The 15216-nt window shown below is 49.9% G+C and overlaps 6 protein-coding genes across 6 annotated transcripts; 3 read left to right on the top strand and 3 right to left on the bottom strand.

The window, feature by feature from the left end:
* Positions 1-511: 511 nt before the first annotated feature.
* AA0111_g10215 (hypothetical protein) lies at positions 512-2445 on the top strand (the record flags this gene model as incomplete). The annotated part of the gene is made up of 3 exons (XM_028643940.1): positions 512-679; positions 761-1107; positions 1155-2445. The coding sequence occupies 3 exons, from the start codon at positions 512-514 to the stop codon at positions 2443-2445; spliced, it is 1806 nt and encodes a 601-aa protein (XP_028502191.1).
* A 935-nt stretch (positions 2446-3380) lies between these two features.
* Positions 3381-3974, top strand: AA0111_g10214 (hypothetical protein; the record flags this gene model as incomplete). Its single annotated transcript, XM_028643939.1, has 1 exon — positions 3381-3974. One exon carries the CDS (start codon positions 3381-3383, stop codon positions 3972-3974), a length of 594 nt encoding a protein of 197 aa, XP_028502192.1.
* Positions 3975-4413: 439 nt separating this feature from the next.
* On the bottom strand, positions 4414-5085 carry AA0111_g10213 (hypothetical protein; the record flags this gene model as incomplete). Its single annotated transcript, XM_028643938.1, has 1 exon — positions 4414-5085. The coding sequence occupies one exon, from the start codon at positions 5083-5085 to the stop codon at positions 4414-4416; it is 672 nt and encodes a 223-aa protein (XP_028502193.1).
* Positions 5086-5512: 427 nt separating this feature from the next.
* AA0111_g10212 (hypothetical protein) lies at positions 5513-7179 on the bottom strand (the record flags this gene model as incomplete). Its single annotated transcript, XM_028643937.1, has 2 exons — positions 5513-6935; positions 7019-7179. The coding sequence occupies 2 exons, from the start codon at positions 7177-7179 to the stop codon at positions 5513-5515; spliced, it is 1584 nt and encodes a 527-aa protein (XP_028502151.1).
* Positions 7180-8364: 1185 nt separating this feature from the next.
* On the bottom strand, positions 8365-10879 carry AA0111_g10211 (hypothetical protein; the record flags this gene model as incomplete). The annotated part of the gene is made up of 2 exons (XM_028643936.1): positions 8365-9766; positions 9813-10879. 2 exons carry the CDS (start codon positions 10877-10879, stop codon positions 8365-8367), a joined length of 2469 nt encoding a protein of 822 aa, XP_028502194.1.
* A 2335-nt stretch (positions 10880-13214) lies between these two features.
* On the top strand, positions 13215-14778 carry AA0111_g10210 (hypothetical protein; the record flags this gene model as incomplete). Its single annotated transcript, XM_028643935.1, has 2 exons — positions 13215-14580; positions 14648-14778. 2 exons carry the CDS (start codon positions 13215-13217, stop codon positions 14776-14778), a joined length of 1497 nt encoding a protein of 498 aa, XP_028502162.1.
* Between the last annotated feature and the right edge of the window lie 438 nt (positions 14779-15216).

The following is a 15216-nucleotide window of genomic DNA, read 5'->3' as shown; positions in this document are numbered from 1 at the left end:
GACGTCCAACTTTCCGGCGGAACCGCTGGACGAAAGGGCGCTGGACATGCGGTTTTGGTTCCGTAGTGAACGAGCGAACGAGCGGAGACAACTCCGCACACAGTATGCATCTGTAACCTTTGCGCTGGTGCATAGGTGTCCACGCACATTGTAGCGGAAAAGAAGTGAGCAGGACCCAAAATAAGCGTCCAAGTCTGTAGGGTTTTGCGAGATCTCTGAATCAGGCCGTATATGCCGTATAGAAGTAAATGTGACTCGATAAAATGCCTGCTGCCAATCATCCTGCCAATTGTTTACCGAAGCCTCCCGGAGGGAGCCGGACCAATGCGGCCGTTCGGTGGACGAAACGGAGATACGGAGGCTCTGCCAGCAAAAGTTCCGATGCGCTTCGCGAACACGACCGATGAGCGATGATGACAGCGGATGATACACCATGATGTTGCGAGTTCCACCATGAGAACGCGACCCAGTCTCTATTCGTATCACGCATGTGTTCCCTTCCTTTAGCCTCATGTCGGACTCAAAGCGCGCGCACCTCTCCGCCGACGCGCTGCTACCTAAAGATAGACCTATAACCGCTCCCCTTCATACATGGTTCACTTCGCCCGCGAGATCGCATAGCAACCTTGCGCAAGCGAAAGAGCTCCCGCTGCATCTGATTCAGCTGATCCTCACACATGTACGTTGCCCTGTACATTCACATGCGACCAGTTTAGATGCGACCACGGCCCCTAGGGAGCTATGCTGACAATCATGAAAGCTGGACGATGTCGGTGACCTTGCGCGCATCACGCGCACATCGCGTCTCTTCTATTACATGACGCTCCCGCGACTCTACGAGAAAGTTACGCTACGTTCATACGCCGACATACGATACGTCGATGGCAGACCGGAGGGATACGGTAATGGCAGCCCTTTTGCCATGGGTCTCAACACGCTGGTGTCGCGGAACTTCAGCGACTACATACAGTCGTTCCGTGTCATAGGCGACTGGCGAGAACATGATGTCGACGACTATAAACAGGGTCGCGTGCCAGACAACAGCATGATACTGCAAATCGTCATGCGTGCCGCGCTTGACAAGATGAAGAATCTCAAGGCTTTCGCGTATGTCACGTGTCAGAGCCATATAGGACAGTTGCTGATGTGCATAGTTGGGAGCTGAGCACCCCTCCGTTGAGTACGGTATACCAAGGCATTACGACAAGAACATTGCTAGCGTCGCTCACCATTCGATGCCCGTCACGACGAACACCGCGACCGACTACCATTATACCTCCGCTTCCGAATTTGACCACACTGGTTGTGTACGACATCGATCCACTATGCTATCCCGACGACATATCGCTGCTTCTAGCCGGTTCCAAGAAGCTCGAGAACCTAAAGCTACACTGGAGTCCGCGTATGCGGGCTGAAGGCGAAGAGTCAGTCAGCCTGCACTCGATATTCGGTCGGTGCATCGCTGCGAGATACGCGATTTCCATCAAGCGCTTGGCCATATACAACGTATATACTCGGTTCTCTGGCGACGACTTTCACAACGTTATGAATCACGACTGCCAAACAGAGATCACCGTGATCAACTCCATGGGCAGTTCCGACCCTATGACAGTTTTTGCTGACGATTCTTGGAGGGTACACAACAACCACCCGACGCCTCGTAACCTGAAGATGATACGCACTGATAACACGGACAAAGAGAGTGTTACCATGCTGGGGAAATTCAAGGGTCTGGAGCGACTGTACATCGTGAATAATAGGCGAGGCAAGGACGCATCTCCCAAGTCAAACAGCACAGCCGCGACGCCTACGACACCGTCCACCATGACGCCGGGCGTGAACTGCAATACCAGCGCAAGCAACACCCCTAACGGCATGACCCAGCAACGCTGCCGCAGCCTCGGAAGCGAGTTCCTTGCGGTCATTCAAACCAATCATAATAAGACCATCCGGCATCTCCTTCTTAACGAACGTTGGGTACTGTCTGATGATGCCCTCTTCAGACTTTGCCAGCTATGTCCTAACCTGGAGCAACTCGGTTTCGCTTGCGGTGTCCCACCCCTCGAGTCGTTACGCCAAGTCTTTACCCTAGTTCCCAAGCTATGGGCCGTCCGTTTCCTAGCCCGTCCAACTTACGACACAAACGACCCGATGGGAGACGATGAGGATCCCACGATGCATGCGTTTGCGTTTGCAACAGAATTTTGGCGACCGGAGTACAAGAACGTCAAGTACATTGGTTACGGCGATAATATCGTGTTCAAATTAGGCGGTGTCTATTTCCCTCCAAAGGGTAAGGAACCGGTGCCAAATGATAACGAGAAGAGCATGAACGCTAAAAGAGCTGGACCAAAAAGGAAAATCGATGTCTTGAGAAGGGAGGACGTAAAGGATATCGAGATTTGGGGTTTAGATACTACGGAGTTCGACCCAAAATTTCTCTGAGAGAATCAGCTGCATGGAACGCGAACTGCACATCTCGGACGTTGAAGCAAGCGCATTGGCTGCTTCATCCACCATCGGTTGGCCACTGGCTTCCACAAAACATCCCGCTAAATTCGGCTGTTAGAGACTCCAATGGCGTCTTCCAGAGAGTATTGCGACTTTTCTCGATCAGTAACGCGACGTAACGTTCACGGCGGTAGTTCGATCCTTTCGCTTCGATATCACATTTTTCAGAGCTAGACAGTGCTTACCGCAAGCAAGTCAACAGTGTGTATTAGTACAAAATAGTCGCCCGTGATGCGATGTGTACAGTACAGCATAAGAGGATACCATCGGGGCGTATTGGATGTTACAGGGCGATAGAGTATTGTCTCTTCCAATCCTGATTCGATCATTTCTGCAATTCTCTCCTCACAATACTGCTGAGTGTACATCGATGGTTCAACTGGTATAAGGCGCATTGGGGCCTAGTGATATGATATTGATGCGTCCAAACGCTCTACAGACATTCTTAATGATTTCGTTGTCCCAAGTCAGAAGACTTTCCGATGCTGTTTGCTACGTGTCTCATCATATGATTTCTTTTCTTTCACTGTCTTAAGTCCAGAACTTATCCTAGCGCCCATGCTTGTTGAATCAGTCATTAACAACCCCCAATGTGTTGGCTTCGAGTTCTACTTTCGAGCAGGTCTTCTACCGACGCAGACGACGAGCGATCAGATACCTCTACGGTGCTATCCAGCGGCGAGATGGATCCTGATTCGATTTATGAAAACACAAACAACAAGTACACTTCATAACAGGAAGCAGGTAAGGGTACTACTGGACAAGTCACATTCTGCGCACGCAGGCCCTCTATAGTCGCAAGCCCTCTTATGACGAATCTCACAGCGCAAGGCCCAGGCCTTGTAGCTATGAAGATAGCTAGTCGAAAGATGTTCCGCGACAGGATAGCCACTGAGATTATTGTCCTACAGCGCATACACAGCTTCTTCGCCGCAGCTACTGACGAAACTATTGCAAAACACTTGCCTAACCTCGTCGACTTTAACCCAATAGTAGACGGCGGGTCGCGCTGGCTAGCAGTTCATCCTATCCGTGGCTTCGATTTCGAGCGACTCCGGGTCGTAATTACCCATATAATACAGCCTTCTTCACCGAACTCTGTCACTTACAGCCTCTCCTTCCCTGCGATACCGGAAGTGCTCGTATTACACGTTGCGAAGCAGTTGACAGGAGCAGTCGGGTGGCTGCACGACATCGCCAACACCGCTCATAACGACATCTTTGGCGGGAACGTTATGCTCGACTTGTCTAGCTGGGACAAGGGGCCTGATTTCACAATGCCTACTATTGTCTTGATTGACTTTAACCGTGCAAGCTTGAATCCCAATGAAAAGGAGAAAGGTGCAGACCGTTCATTCGTGTACGAGTTTATACACATGCTCGACAGTACTGGCAGAGCGTCATCACAAGGAGCCCATGAACTAGAAGACACCAGTACACCGAAGCGTTCGCCGACCTGGTGAGACGACTTCATCAGCTTTCTAAAAACCAACAAAAGCCAGTATCTTCAAGAAAAGTCCTTGACTTTGACATGCTTCAAGGACCAATTCGGTACGGAAATCAATCGTCGGTTGGAAGAAATGACTGAAGACGAAGTGAGACAGGTGAAAGAGTTGCTCGATATGATTGCGGAGAAGGAAGTTCGTTTTCCAAGTGAAGATAGGTTTAGAGAGGTATTAGAGCAGCAAGCGGATACCTAGTTACTTGTTGTTATTGTTGTTCTACGAGAAATATAATAATCTATCCTGCCAAATGCAGGGCCGATTCCCAGCTCTCCAAGGATGTTTTTCCTACATTGTACAAGTTGCATAAAACATGACACAGAAGGGTTTTTCACACATCATTGAAAGAAGTCGTTAGAACAAGTAACTACCTCTGATTTTGCTATCGCATCTGATAATGCTAGAAGGCCGCTCTGAGCGGTGTACGGAAGTTGATAAGATGAGGATGTGCACCGCGCTCGCAATTTTTAGACCTAGTACCAACACCGCGGCTGCAATTGCGGTGGTTATACCACTCTGGACAGACGCTAAGATCGTCTGCGTCATCCATATCAGAATCGTCGTCTGTGAGCTCCGGGGTAGGGGGTGGTGTAGCCCTTGATGTAATGGGTAGCGTTGGCGTTCGGATATCGTGAGAAAGAAGCAGAAACTTCATATGTTCCTCATTCTTCCTGAGCGTTCTGTTGTCTAGTTTGAGCCTTTCGTTTCGTGCGTTGTTGGCGCTCCTCTCGATGCCGTTGTTTGCTTTGACATCGCTAAGTTCCTTCTCGCGCCTCATGAGTTGTACCTCCGCGCTTAGTTTCGCATTCTCGACCCGTATAAGTTTATTCTCGAGCTCTTTCTTATCGTTTCGAAGGGAAGCATTATCAGCTCGGAGATTGTTGTAGACCTCGTCTTCATCGACCTGCTTACGGAGTTGCCAGTACTTCTTTTCGTATATCTTCTCTTCCGCGTTTGCATGTTTAAGATCCATGCTGTGATCAAGACCACTAACTTCGTCTTCTTCGGTGAAATAAGTATCCGATGGTGGGCCGAGGTGACCCTTGAACCAGGAAGAGACATTGATAGCCATCTTGACTTATGGCTATCACTAAGTTATCCGTGCTAAGTTTGACCAGTGCAGTATCTTTATTTTATCCAGATGTGAGACTGAGCTAAGGGATCAATGTTTGTGAAAAGAGGAGAAGTATGCGTTTGTAGCATGTAGTCCAATTTCAACTAATTGTAGGGTTGCGACGCGGCGTTGTGAACGGACAATGTCTTTCCGCTCGGGCGAAGATATAATCACACGACGCAATGTGAGATACTCACTTCATCGCTAGCGCGTACTGCCCACACCCTTGAGAAGTTACCGAATATTGTGTTTAGCTGAATTTACAGACATGAGAAATGAGCACATATGTGTCGTTGGTGATACTGCTTGCGAACAAGCTTACGCAAAAGTGACCGAAGAAATAGCCTTTCTCTCTAGCAATATATCCCATTGTTATAGGAAAGATTTAGCTAAGATCCCCAAAATTCTCGTTCTGCATTTTTGCGTTCTTTTCCTTCTCCAGGAAAATTTCCTGCTCAATTCGACTCTTTTTAACATCAACGAAGAAGAAAAGCCATGCGCAGCTGAATAAACTCAACGCGAACAAGAAATAGAACGGGCTACTGTTGTTGCCGGTATCATCGATAATGGCAGAGCTCACCAGTGGCCCAATAAAAGCGCTTGTCTTGCCGACGATGGAGAACAAGCTGAAGAAGAGAAATTCTTTGCCCCTTGGCGTGACCTCAGAGATCATGGTCTGCGAATAGCTGTACCATGGGCAGACAAGCAAGCCGTAAAAGACTTGATATAGCCATACTTCCCATTTGTTGTGGAAACCAAACTTTTGCGTCCAGATGCCAATCATGCCCCAGCCGTCAAGCAGAACAATGCATATAGCGACAACCATGAACATGGTCTTGGTGGAGAGACCATAGTGTTTTTGAATCTGCCAAAAGGCGCCGATGCCAACTGCCTGTGCAGCGATACCGACAATGAGAAGGTAGGTAAGCTGAAGACTATTGTATGCAACGATCTCATTTTGTAGGGTTCCGATGACTGTTACGGTTGTGTTAAGACTGTCACCAAGGAGGAAGTAGCCCGCTAGATATGCCAAACTTTGTCTCAGTTGCCAGATTTGACGCATCGCGTAGCCGAGCTGTTTGAGACCTGCCAGTATTATGTTTGCGCGTCCTGGATCCTGGCCGGGCCGCCTCTTCTCTAGGATGAACCAAGGAAGAGCGCACAAGATCCAAACGCCTGTTGCGAAGGCGATGAGCACGGAAAGACCCCAGTTGTTATTCTCTGCGCTGTCATTGACTTTCAGACCGAACATGATGCCAACAATGACAGCCAGAATGAGGATTTCGAAGACCGACTGAACATAGAACGCTGTATTAGAAAGCTCGTTTCGCTTCATCATATCCGCGAAATCATACTCCGAGCGAGTAATTGTTCCATCGGCAAACTGTTCGGCCTTGTCTCGTAGGTCCTTGGTGTTCCTTGCCAAGCCAGGGAATGCAGCGGTCCAGAATGTGATTGTCGTTTGGTATGCGATGAGGCCCACAATGTAGAGACCAACACCAGCATGCCACTTGTCTTCAGTATGAACTCCGAGCCAGCCAAATCCAATTCCAAAGGCGATGATGGACAGTCCTATGAGAATGTTGGGTCGCCATGTACCAAAATCTGCGAAAGAACCCAGGATGAGGAAAACAACAACCTGGATGGCGAAACTGATTCCGTTGGAGAGAAGCACGATCGAATTGATGTTTCGATCTCGACCCAAGAAATGCAGCACCTCAGAGTCTCCTGCCGCTTCGTACATAAGGTTCTGAAAAGCTGTAGGGCCGAAGTTGAAGAGCGTGAGGCCGTTGTCTCCGACGTAGTAGCTAGACGCGGGTTTCAATGTCAGCTATGGCACAGTTGATAGACTGCACTCCAAATGATTTTGTGCGCTAGAACATCAGCCTACCAGTAATACGACCATATCTCCCACTTCGATGTTTCGTAGCGTTCGTCGAACTGGTCGGGTGCGACAGGGATGTCGGTATCGACAGGTACGCCGATAGCACCTTTGATGGGGTCTTCAGCCGGCGCGCTGAGAGGCGCAAGGCCAGGCTCGTTCGATGCCATATTTGAGCAACCGATTGGAGGCAACGACTAAAAAGGCACGAGAAACTCAGTATTCAGCATTGCGCGACTCAAAGCTTTTATCAGCCAGGTAGTAGTCGCTTAGCGTGCTCTAGGGATTCGTCATGGTCGGAGATAACTTCCCAGCAATAGATGCAAAGAGGGTGCGCCTCGAGCCTAGGCCTCCAATGATGCGAAAGGTCGGAGGGATCATGGTCGCGATGTATGTACCGCGTGAATCAAAGTACCAATGATTGGGGAGATACCCGGCTAAGATATGCAAGCTATAGCCAAGCGGAGCTTGGTGAAAGAATAATGTGGAGTGGAGCTAGAAAACCCTGAATGCGCGATAAACTGGGATATGTTTGGATTAGTGTTTTTGCGCCACTGGCGTAGTCCCCATCTCGCGGCCCGCCCGAGTGCGCGAACTCCACACGCATATCGAGGTTTGACACAAGCGTTGTAACACAAACGCGGTGAGAGAAATAGCTTTTGGATCTTTGCTGACTCCACAAAAGAACGAGGAAAACTGTTCATCTCTCCAGGAGCGCTTGCCGTAGCCGAGGCCGTGACATCCGCAGTACCGCCGCTTGGCCTGCACCACTGGAGATGCTTATCGCCAGCACGTGACCGGGAACGGAGTCTTGGCCCGGCCTACGACATCGCAGAGTCTCCAGAGTTACATCCCCCATTCTACTTGAGAATGCTGTCACCCCACTGTCTGTACTGACTTCAAGAAAGTCCAGATCCGAGAAATGATTTCTGTGAATCAAGTGCGGTCATATACACCTAATCGACTAGGTAGTCAATGGCGTCGTTATTACAATCCTTGTTCTCTTTATTCATCTCTTCGCTATTTTATCGAGCACGTTCGTCTCCACTCTGTAGCTCCATTGCCTAGCTACTAAGGCTCACTTCACTGTTTTTTGTTTTGGTAATCTTGGACTCGTGCTTGTAGCCCAGAGAGCTCACAGCGGATAGTTGGGTAGGATAAATCAGCAATACTGGTTTATATTTCAAAAGTCGTAGATATCCTACTCTTGATTGCCGTAAGAGTAAGGAAGCGCAACGACTATCAACAAGGATGATAAGAGAAGCCGACCGCCCTGAGGCCCCTGGATCCCACCATATGCAGCTGTAAGCCAACACATTCTAACCATACATCAGGGCAAATAGCTCTACAGCTTCCTATTTCTGCTGCCTCGTGATCGGCGCCGGCACCGCATCCGCCTTCTTCCCAACCCGTTGAGGCCGCTTACCTGCCTTGGTTTGGTCAACCAGTCGATTGTTATCTCGATATCGCTCGTCGCCCTCGTGGACGTTTGGACATCTGTTGCCCTTGTCACAAGTGCCCGCAGCAAAGTTGAAGCACTTCTGCCGCACACAGTCAACGCCTTCTGCAGCACAGTTCGAGCATGGTTCACCCTCATCACACTCGTTCTCCCACCAGTGACGGTAACAGTTTACACACGGAACACTGGTTGGCTCAGAGGGACCTGGAGTCCGTCCACGCGAGCGTCCAGCGAGTGCGGGTGTAGAGCGAGAAGAAGCCCGAGTCGTACGTCCTGCAACTGAAGGCTGTCGTGAATCGTTCATGTAATTGTTAGGCTCATTCGGGGTGGTGTTGGACTCATAAGACAGGTCCCTTTCCTCACCCATCTGTAATTGAGAAGGGTCGACAGTGTAGTATTGGAAGTTGCGTTGCTGGGGTTGTTGGCGATCGGTTTCCTGGAACTCAGGCGTCGCGTTTGAAGGAAGGGCCGGAGTGTAGGCCCTCGGAGTATGAGTTCGCATGGCAGGCTCGTCCCCAGCAGAAAACCAGTCATCTCCAGAGTATGTCTCTCCCGCAAAAGGGGCTCCGCCATTGAAAGCAGTAATGGCCTGCGTCTCTTCGATGGTGGGAGCGTATCGCCTACTCACCTCCTGGTTCATGCTTGGATGTTGCCCATCGAATGACATTGAGCGCTTCGAAGGGACTTGCATGGTGCGAGGCTGAGGCGGCCGCATCATAGAGGCTGAACCGTAAGGCTGCCTAGGTTGCGTGTGTCGCTGCATGGACCCTGAGTTATGTGCTTGGGCTTGTGTCTGAAATTGTTGGCGCATCCGTTGCGACTGATGTGTCTCGAAGTCTTGTGCCTTAAACAAGCCTAAGCTTCGGGGCTGGCTAATCGATTGCTGATTATATCCCATTTGTTGCGAGAGACGAGGAGATGTATACGTCGGGGCGGGGCCATATGAACCGGATGTAAGCGACTGGTGGCTCGCATCGTGCGAAGCTAGCTGTTGAAAGAATTGCTGCTCCTGCTGAGGGGACATCATGTTCAGTAGCTGCTGAGGAGACGATTTGTCGTTCTGTTGCTGTGAGAGGCGTTTCGTGGGCGTCATCCGAGCCGCTGAGCCATTTGAATGCTGCGACGACTGTCGCCTGTGGATGTTTTTTGGTGTCTGAGCCTGTGCCTGAACGTGCGCGCCAGCCATCATGGCATCATCGTTCGTATCCGCCGCTAGTCCTGGACTTATAGCGTTGGTATCGGAGAGGAGGGAAGCCGAGCGTATATGTTGGAACTCCGGTGTGGTGATACCAGCGGCGCTGTCTATGTCAGTTATGGTTTCACTCATGTATGTGGCTAGCTCACCCAAAAGAGTCAAGCCTCCTCCGCTTGCTGGGTTTGAACATCTCTTGTGGCGAGACGTCCTGGCCGTGTTTGATAGGCCTCTGATGACTGTGTTGAATAGCATTCGGTACTGCCGCGAGGCGTTGTCCATGCCATTCGATCTGCTTAGTGGCGGCGGACAGTTTCGATTCCAATGCTGCTATGTCATCTTTGTAGCGTTGCTCCATCACGCGCCATTTTTCCATTTGTGTCTTTAGGTACTGCTGCATCTGCGCCTGCATCTTTATCTGACTGTTCTTGATGGTTGTCTCGAGTTGTTCTTTCATACTCGTCTTTATCGCGTTGATACTACCTTGTGCTTTCGTTGCAGCTTCCTTGTTTGCTTCATCTCTGGCAGTTGCTATATGAGCCTCGATTTGCTCTTTGGTGAGTGCGTCAGGCGCGGATTTCGATTTCGCCTTCTCTGTGTCAAGCTCTTGTCGTAAGTCCGTGATGAGCTTTTTGAAATCGTTCAGCATCTTGTCGGAAACGTCCTTCTCGCCTTTAAGCCGGGCGATGGTCTTATTCAAATCGCTGATAATCTTGTCCAGTGCCTTTTTGTCTTGTCCAACTGCAATATAGCCAGCTTCAAATGTATCTATTTGCTCTGTGAGCTCTTTCGCCCAAACTCCCGCCGCCTTATCTTCATTCAGGCGAGAGATTTCGGCTTGCAAACCTTGGAAGACGCTCTTGGAGCCAACTAGGTAGTCTGCGCGCTCTTTCTTCTCCTTTGCTAGCACTAGCCTAAGATGTCTTGTCTCATTGTTGGCGTGTAGCATCTCTGTATACCTTTTTTGGGCGCGCGCTGCCGCTGCGTTCGCCTCGAATTTGGCATCTACAGCAAGCTGTTCGGCAGTGGTGACTCGTTTCGTAAGGCGCTCCTCTGCCGATTCGAGCGCAGCAATGCGCCGCTTAAGGGCAATGTTCTCATCGGCCAATGATACCTGCGGCGACGCAGCCTCTGGAGGAATTTCTGGCGTCGGAACTGATGGCTTTACGGGTATGGCGCTTGAGGTAGTATCCTGCGAGGAGCTATCTATGGGAGACATGACTGTAGGGATGCTGCGGGTATGTGGAAATCGGTATGGAATAATGATGCGCGACCAAGTGCGGCAGAATAATGTGCAATGTTTGCTATGGTATCGCAAGAAAGTGATTTGGCGAGTAGACAAGGTGCGATATGTAGCTGTGATGGAAATGCGAGTAGAGGTAGGAACGACTGTAGCCTTGGTGCTAGTCTCAATATTATAGCCGAATTCGCAGTGAATATCGAGTCGGGCGCGTTGGGTGAAGGTGAAGATAGTTAGAACGCTGAGATAGGACTGCGAGGTTCAACGTCATGCGTAGATGTCCCTGGGTCGCGAAACGATCCGATGTGCCTTCTGAGTCGCCAGTAATGCTATGATGGTTCGTTGTTGCGAGCGGAAGCGATAAGTCGGAAGTCTGGTTGAGATGATGTAGGCAACGGTGGGTAGAGGCGGCATGCGGCCCTCGAAATTGCAATATGCAGATAGCAGTAAGCTCTGTCTCTCCGACTTATGGTAAATGCTATGGTAAAAATCTTAATTCGGGGGATCGATCGAGTAAGCCTCCTGTAGTGGTGCGTAAAGTAAATTTGTCTTGGTGAAGGCGTCGCAAAACAGCTGACTGGAGGCAGGTCTGCAAAAGCTTGCGGCATGATTCTAGAATTACGGAGACGATGTCACCATACACGTAGTCCTGCTGCCTCTTGGACATTGACTGGAACATACAGTAAAGTGATGGTCGCCAATGGATGCCAAAAGAAAATCTGGAGATCAGTTTGAATCTGGCTTTCCTAGGCTGGCTGTGCATTGTCCTTGACACGATATGAAATGCTCCAAATCGTAAAGTCATTCTAGAACGACAGCGTACGCCGAGTTACACACAGTATTGATGGGGAAAAAGAATGATGAATAGACGGACATGATGAAGGCCTGAAAAGATCGTGTCTATCTCGCGTACATAACGCTGTGCGATGAAAAGATGCCTGCATGAATCGAATCATACTTACTATTTCTGGAGAGACTAGCAGCATTTCGACAGACGCTCGAAGCATGAATTGTGTGGGAAGACATCGTCTTTGCACAGCCATGGCTCCGTTCTAGACTCCTAGCCCGCCATCAGGAACATATGTATAATGCTCTCATATTCAACGCATTCTAAGCATCCATCGGTCATGGTCAGCCCGCGTATGATAGATACAAACAGAAAGCTCCGGTCGGGTCATATCCTTACGCTGAGCTGACCTACAACGCGCGAACCTGGAGGCGTACGAAGCTTGCATTGCAGTATTGTGTATATCCATGATCAAGGCAGAACATATTCGCATCGCATAATCATGCGTGATGGGCGTGCGAGAGGCCGTTGATCATTTGCGAAATCTTTGAGGGAGTTTCGCGGGTGGGGATACCTAGGTAGTACAAAACTTTGGAATTATCGGTATCGTACACAGTGAAATGCCATGATTATGAGGCGACAAGAGCAAAACAACACAGCAAAGTCAAAGAATGGATACGATGCCTAATGCAACAGAGGAGTTTGAGAGGAGAAGACAGGAAGAGACGCGTGTAGCGAACACAATGACGCGACGAAACAAGGTTTGCCGATCTGTTTGCTACCCCACAAATGCGCGTCATCTCTGCGGAACACTCCGCGATTGGCAGAACTGGGCCCCCTGCCACTCTTGACATCCATTTCGTCCTTCATGCGTACCTTCATGATCCTCACCTCGCTCAACCTTTACAGAAAGCGTGCTTACTAGATCTCGGTTATTACTGCACCGAATTGAAGCTTCGTGCATCGCAACCTACCGATGACGCTAATTCAAATCACACATCAGAATGGGGATGATATACCTTCTGAGCGCGCTGCATTGACAGCTAGGCCACCGGGTGTGAGGATGTATGATATAGCTTTGCCGATAGATTGAACGCCAGCCGAGTATTACGCGCAAGAACAGCTCACATGTTTCAGATCATGAGAGATCAGGATAGGAACCACAACCAATCGTGGTTGACTAAACGTGTGGACGAAGTTCCGTCCGACGTTATGGAGAGCATCCAGTCATCAAGACTATTTTATTTCAGCTTCTTGCCAAAGCGGACGGCGCTGCTAGCCTAAACACTAACTGAGCGTCGGTGTCAGCCATTCGCCATGTCTCTACTTTGCTGACGGCTGCTTTGTTGGTAAGCTTACGCCCCAAACCGCATCGACGCGCTCTGGACTGTTCAAGACCAGACTATTTAGATTACTGCTCGGCGTATGCGTACCATTAGATTCGATGGTATAAGTATGCATCTTGCATCTTCATCTGGTCGTCGTCTTATCTAATCGCAACCATATTCGACCTCAGACCATCTCAAGATGGCAGCCAAACGCTCGATCAATGAAGCAGATGTCGCAAGGCTTCGAGGCTTGCTCAAAGATACTGACGCACAGTTGGTGACATCGAAGGAAACTGAAGCATACACGAAATCTGTACGACGCTGGTCAAAGGCCGCCGAGAAACCCGCGGGAGCATGTCTCATCCCAAAATCTGCAGAAGCAATTTCGATTACGCTAAAATATGCATCGAAACAGGGTCTAGATATTGCTGTGAAGGGAGGCGGCCATTCTACTGCTGGCGCGTCGTCAACGGACGGTGGACTACTCATCGATCTAAATACGTACATGCGAACCACTGAGGTCGATGTTGAGGGAAAGACCATCAAAGTTGGTGGAGGTGCGGTATGGGGTGATGTTGACGAAGCTCTCGCACCCTATGGCCTTGCAACGGTCGGCGGCACCGTCTCGGATACCGGCGTCGGTGGTCTCACATTTGGGGGCGGCTATGGCTGGCTCACAGTCAAACACGGCTTGGTTGTTGACAACCTCATTTCTTGTACTGTCGTCTTGGCGGACGGCAGCATTGTCAAAGCCTCTAATGACCAGTACCAAGACCTTTTCTGGGCTCTGCGTGGTGCAGGACAGAACTTTGGCGTCGGCGTTGAATTCGAATTCCGTACCCACGAAACAGGAGACCTGTGGGCCGGCTTCATGATGTTTGCGCCAACACCGGACATCATCAAGAAGGCTGTAGAAGCTTGCAATGATATCTTCACACCTGATGCAGATGGCAACTCAAAGGCGACTGGCAAAGCTGCGAGTGCTTTCGGCTTCGTCAGGCCTCCACCTGCTGGCGGCCAGGTCTTGTTTTTCGTTGCAGCGTTGTACCATGGATCCGAAGAAGACGGCAAAGAGCTTTTCAAGGATATCGTCGCACTCGAGCCTCTGATGAGCACCATGGCAACGATGCCCTACGCCAAGGCGAACAAATTGATGGACCTTCCTATCGGCGCACGTGTCTCAATTAAAGGCGCTGGGTTTGAGCTTCCGGTTCGAGGCGACTTCGTTGTGTCTGTTATGGAAGCGTATGCCAAGTTTACTGACGAGATACCTGATGCGATGGGTTCCCAGATCATGTGGGAGCTGGTAGATCCAGCCAAGCTTGTTGCAGTCACCAACTCTGACACCGCCTTCGCGAACCGCGGACGACATTTCAATGTAGCTGTTGCACCGTTGTGGTGGGACGAGAAGAATGACCCAAAGTGTAGACAGTGGTCAAGAGACGTGGCGCTGTTGTTCAAGAAGGAACTCCAGCGTAGCGGCGCGGAGACAAGCGAGAACAAGGACGGGTGGATTGGAAAAAGAGGCAGTCATGGAGCGACGATGGTGTATGGCAACTACGATCGTAAGTATCTGCTACAGTCTATTATCCTACATTCATCGCTCTTAAGAGACATGCTGACATTAGACAGAATATGAAGAAAAGTCTAGGGACGTTTTCGGTAACAACTACGAGCGCCTGCAAGAGTTGAAGGCCAAGTACGACCCACAGAACATGTTCAACAAGCTCTTTGCTGTAGCGCCGAGAGCTTCGACTCCCTAGGTAGACTGTTGCTTAATCTCGTCCATACTCTGCTGTGGCATTGTAGGGTCGTTGTCTTGATAAGCATCGCGAAATTTGATACATCTGTGGTCACACAGACCGTGGTGTGGAAAGCAGGATTTCATAAGCCTATTCGTATCCATTAATCACATGTATCTCCTTCGAGTTCTGTAGCAAACACCATGACACGTCTTTTCCTCGCTCAATCCCCATCCTGGATTACTGAGCCCAAATGCTTAGGCTAGTGCTTTTGGCTTTCCTTCTCACCCCATCACATCTCGTTATTGCCATCGTTATTTGACATGTTCTCATCGACTGCCCGTTTTTCCATATCATTTACCCCATGTATGAGTAGGTCGCAATGTGTCTGAGTTGGTGTACCTGCCGTGTTCAAGCATCTTTGCTGTGTTCTCCAGACAGGGAATGTGACGTCGAAGG

Source organism: Alternaria arborescens (assembly GCF_004154835.1).
Source record: "Alternaria arborescens strain FERA 675 chromosome Unknown contig_33, whole genome shotgun sequence".
NCBI classification, from domain to species: domain Eukaryota; kingdom Fungi; phylum Ascomycota; class Dothideomycetes; order Pleosporales; family Pleosporaceae; genus Alternaria; species Alternaria arborescens.
Note: the sequence above shows the minus strand (reverse complement) of the source record. Positions and strands in the feature narration are given on the sequence as shown.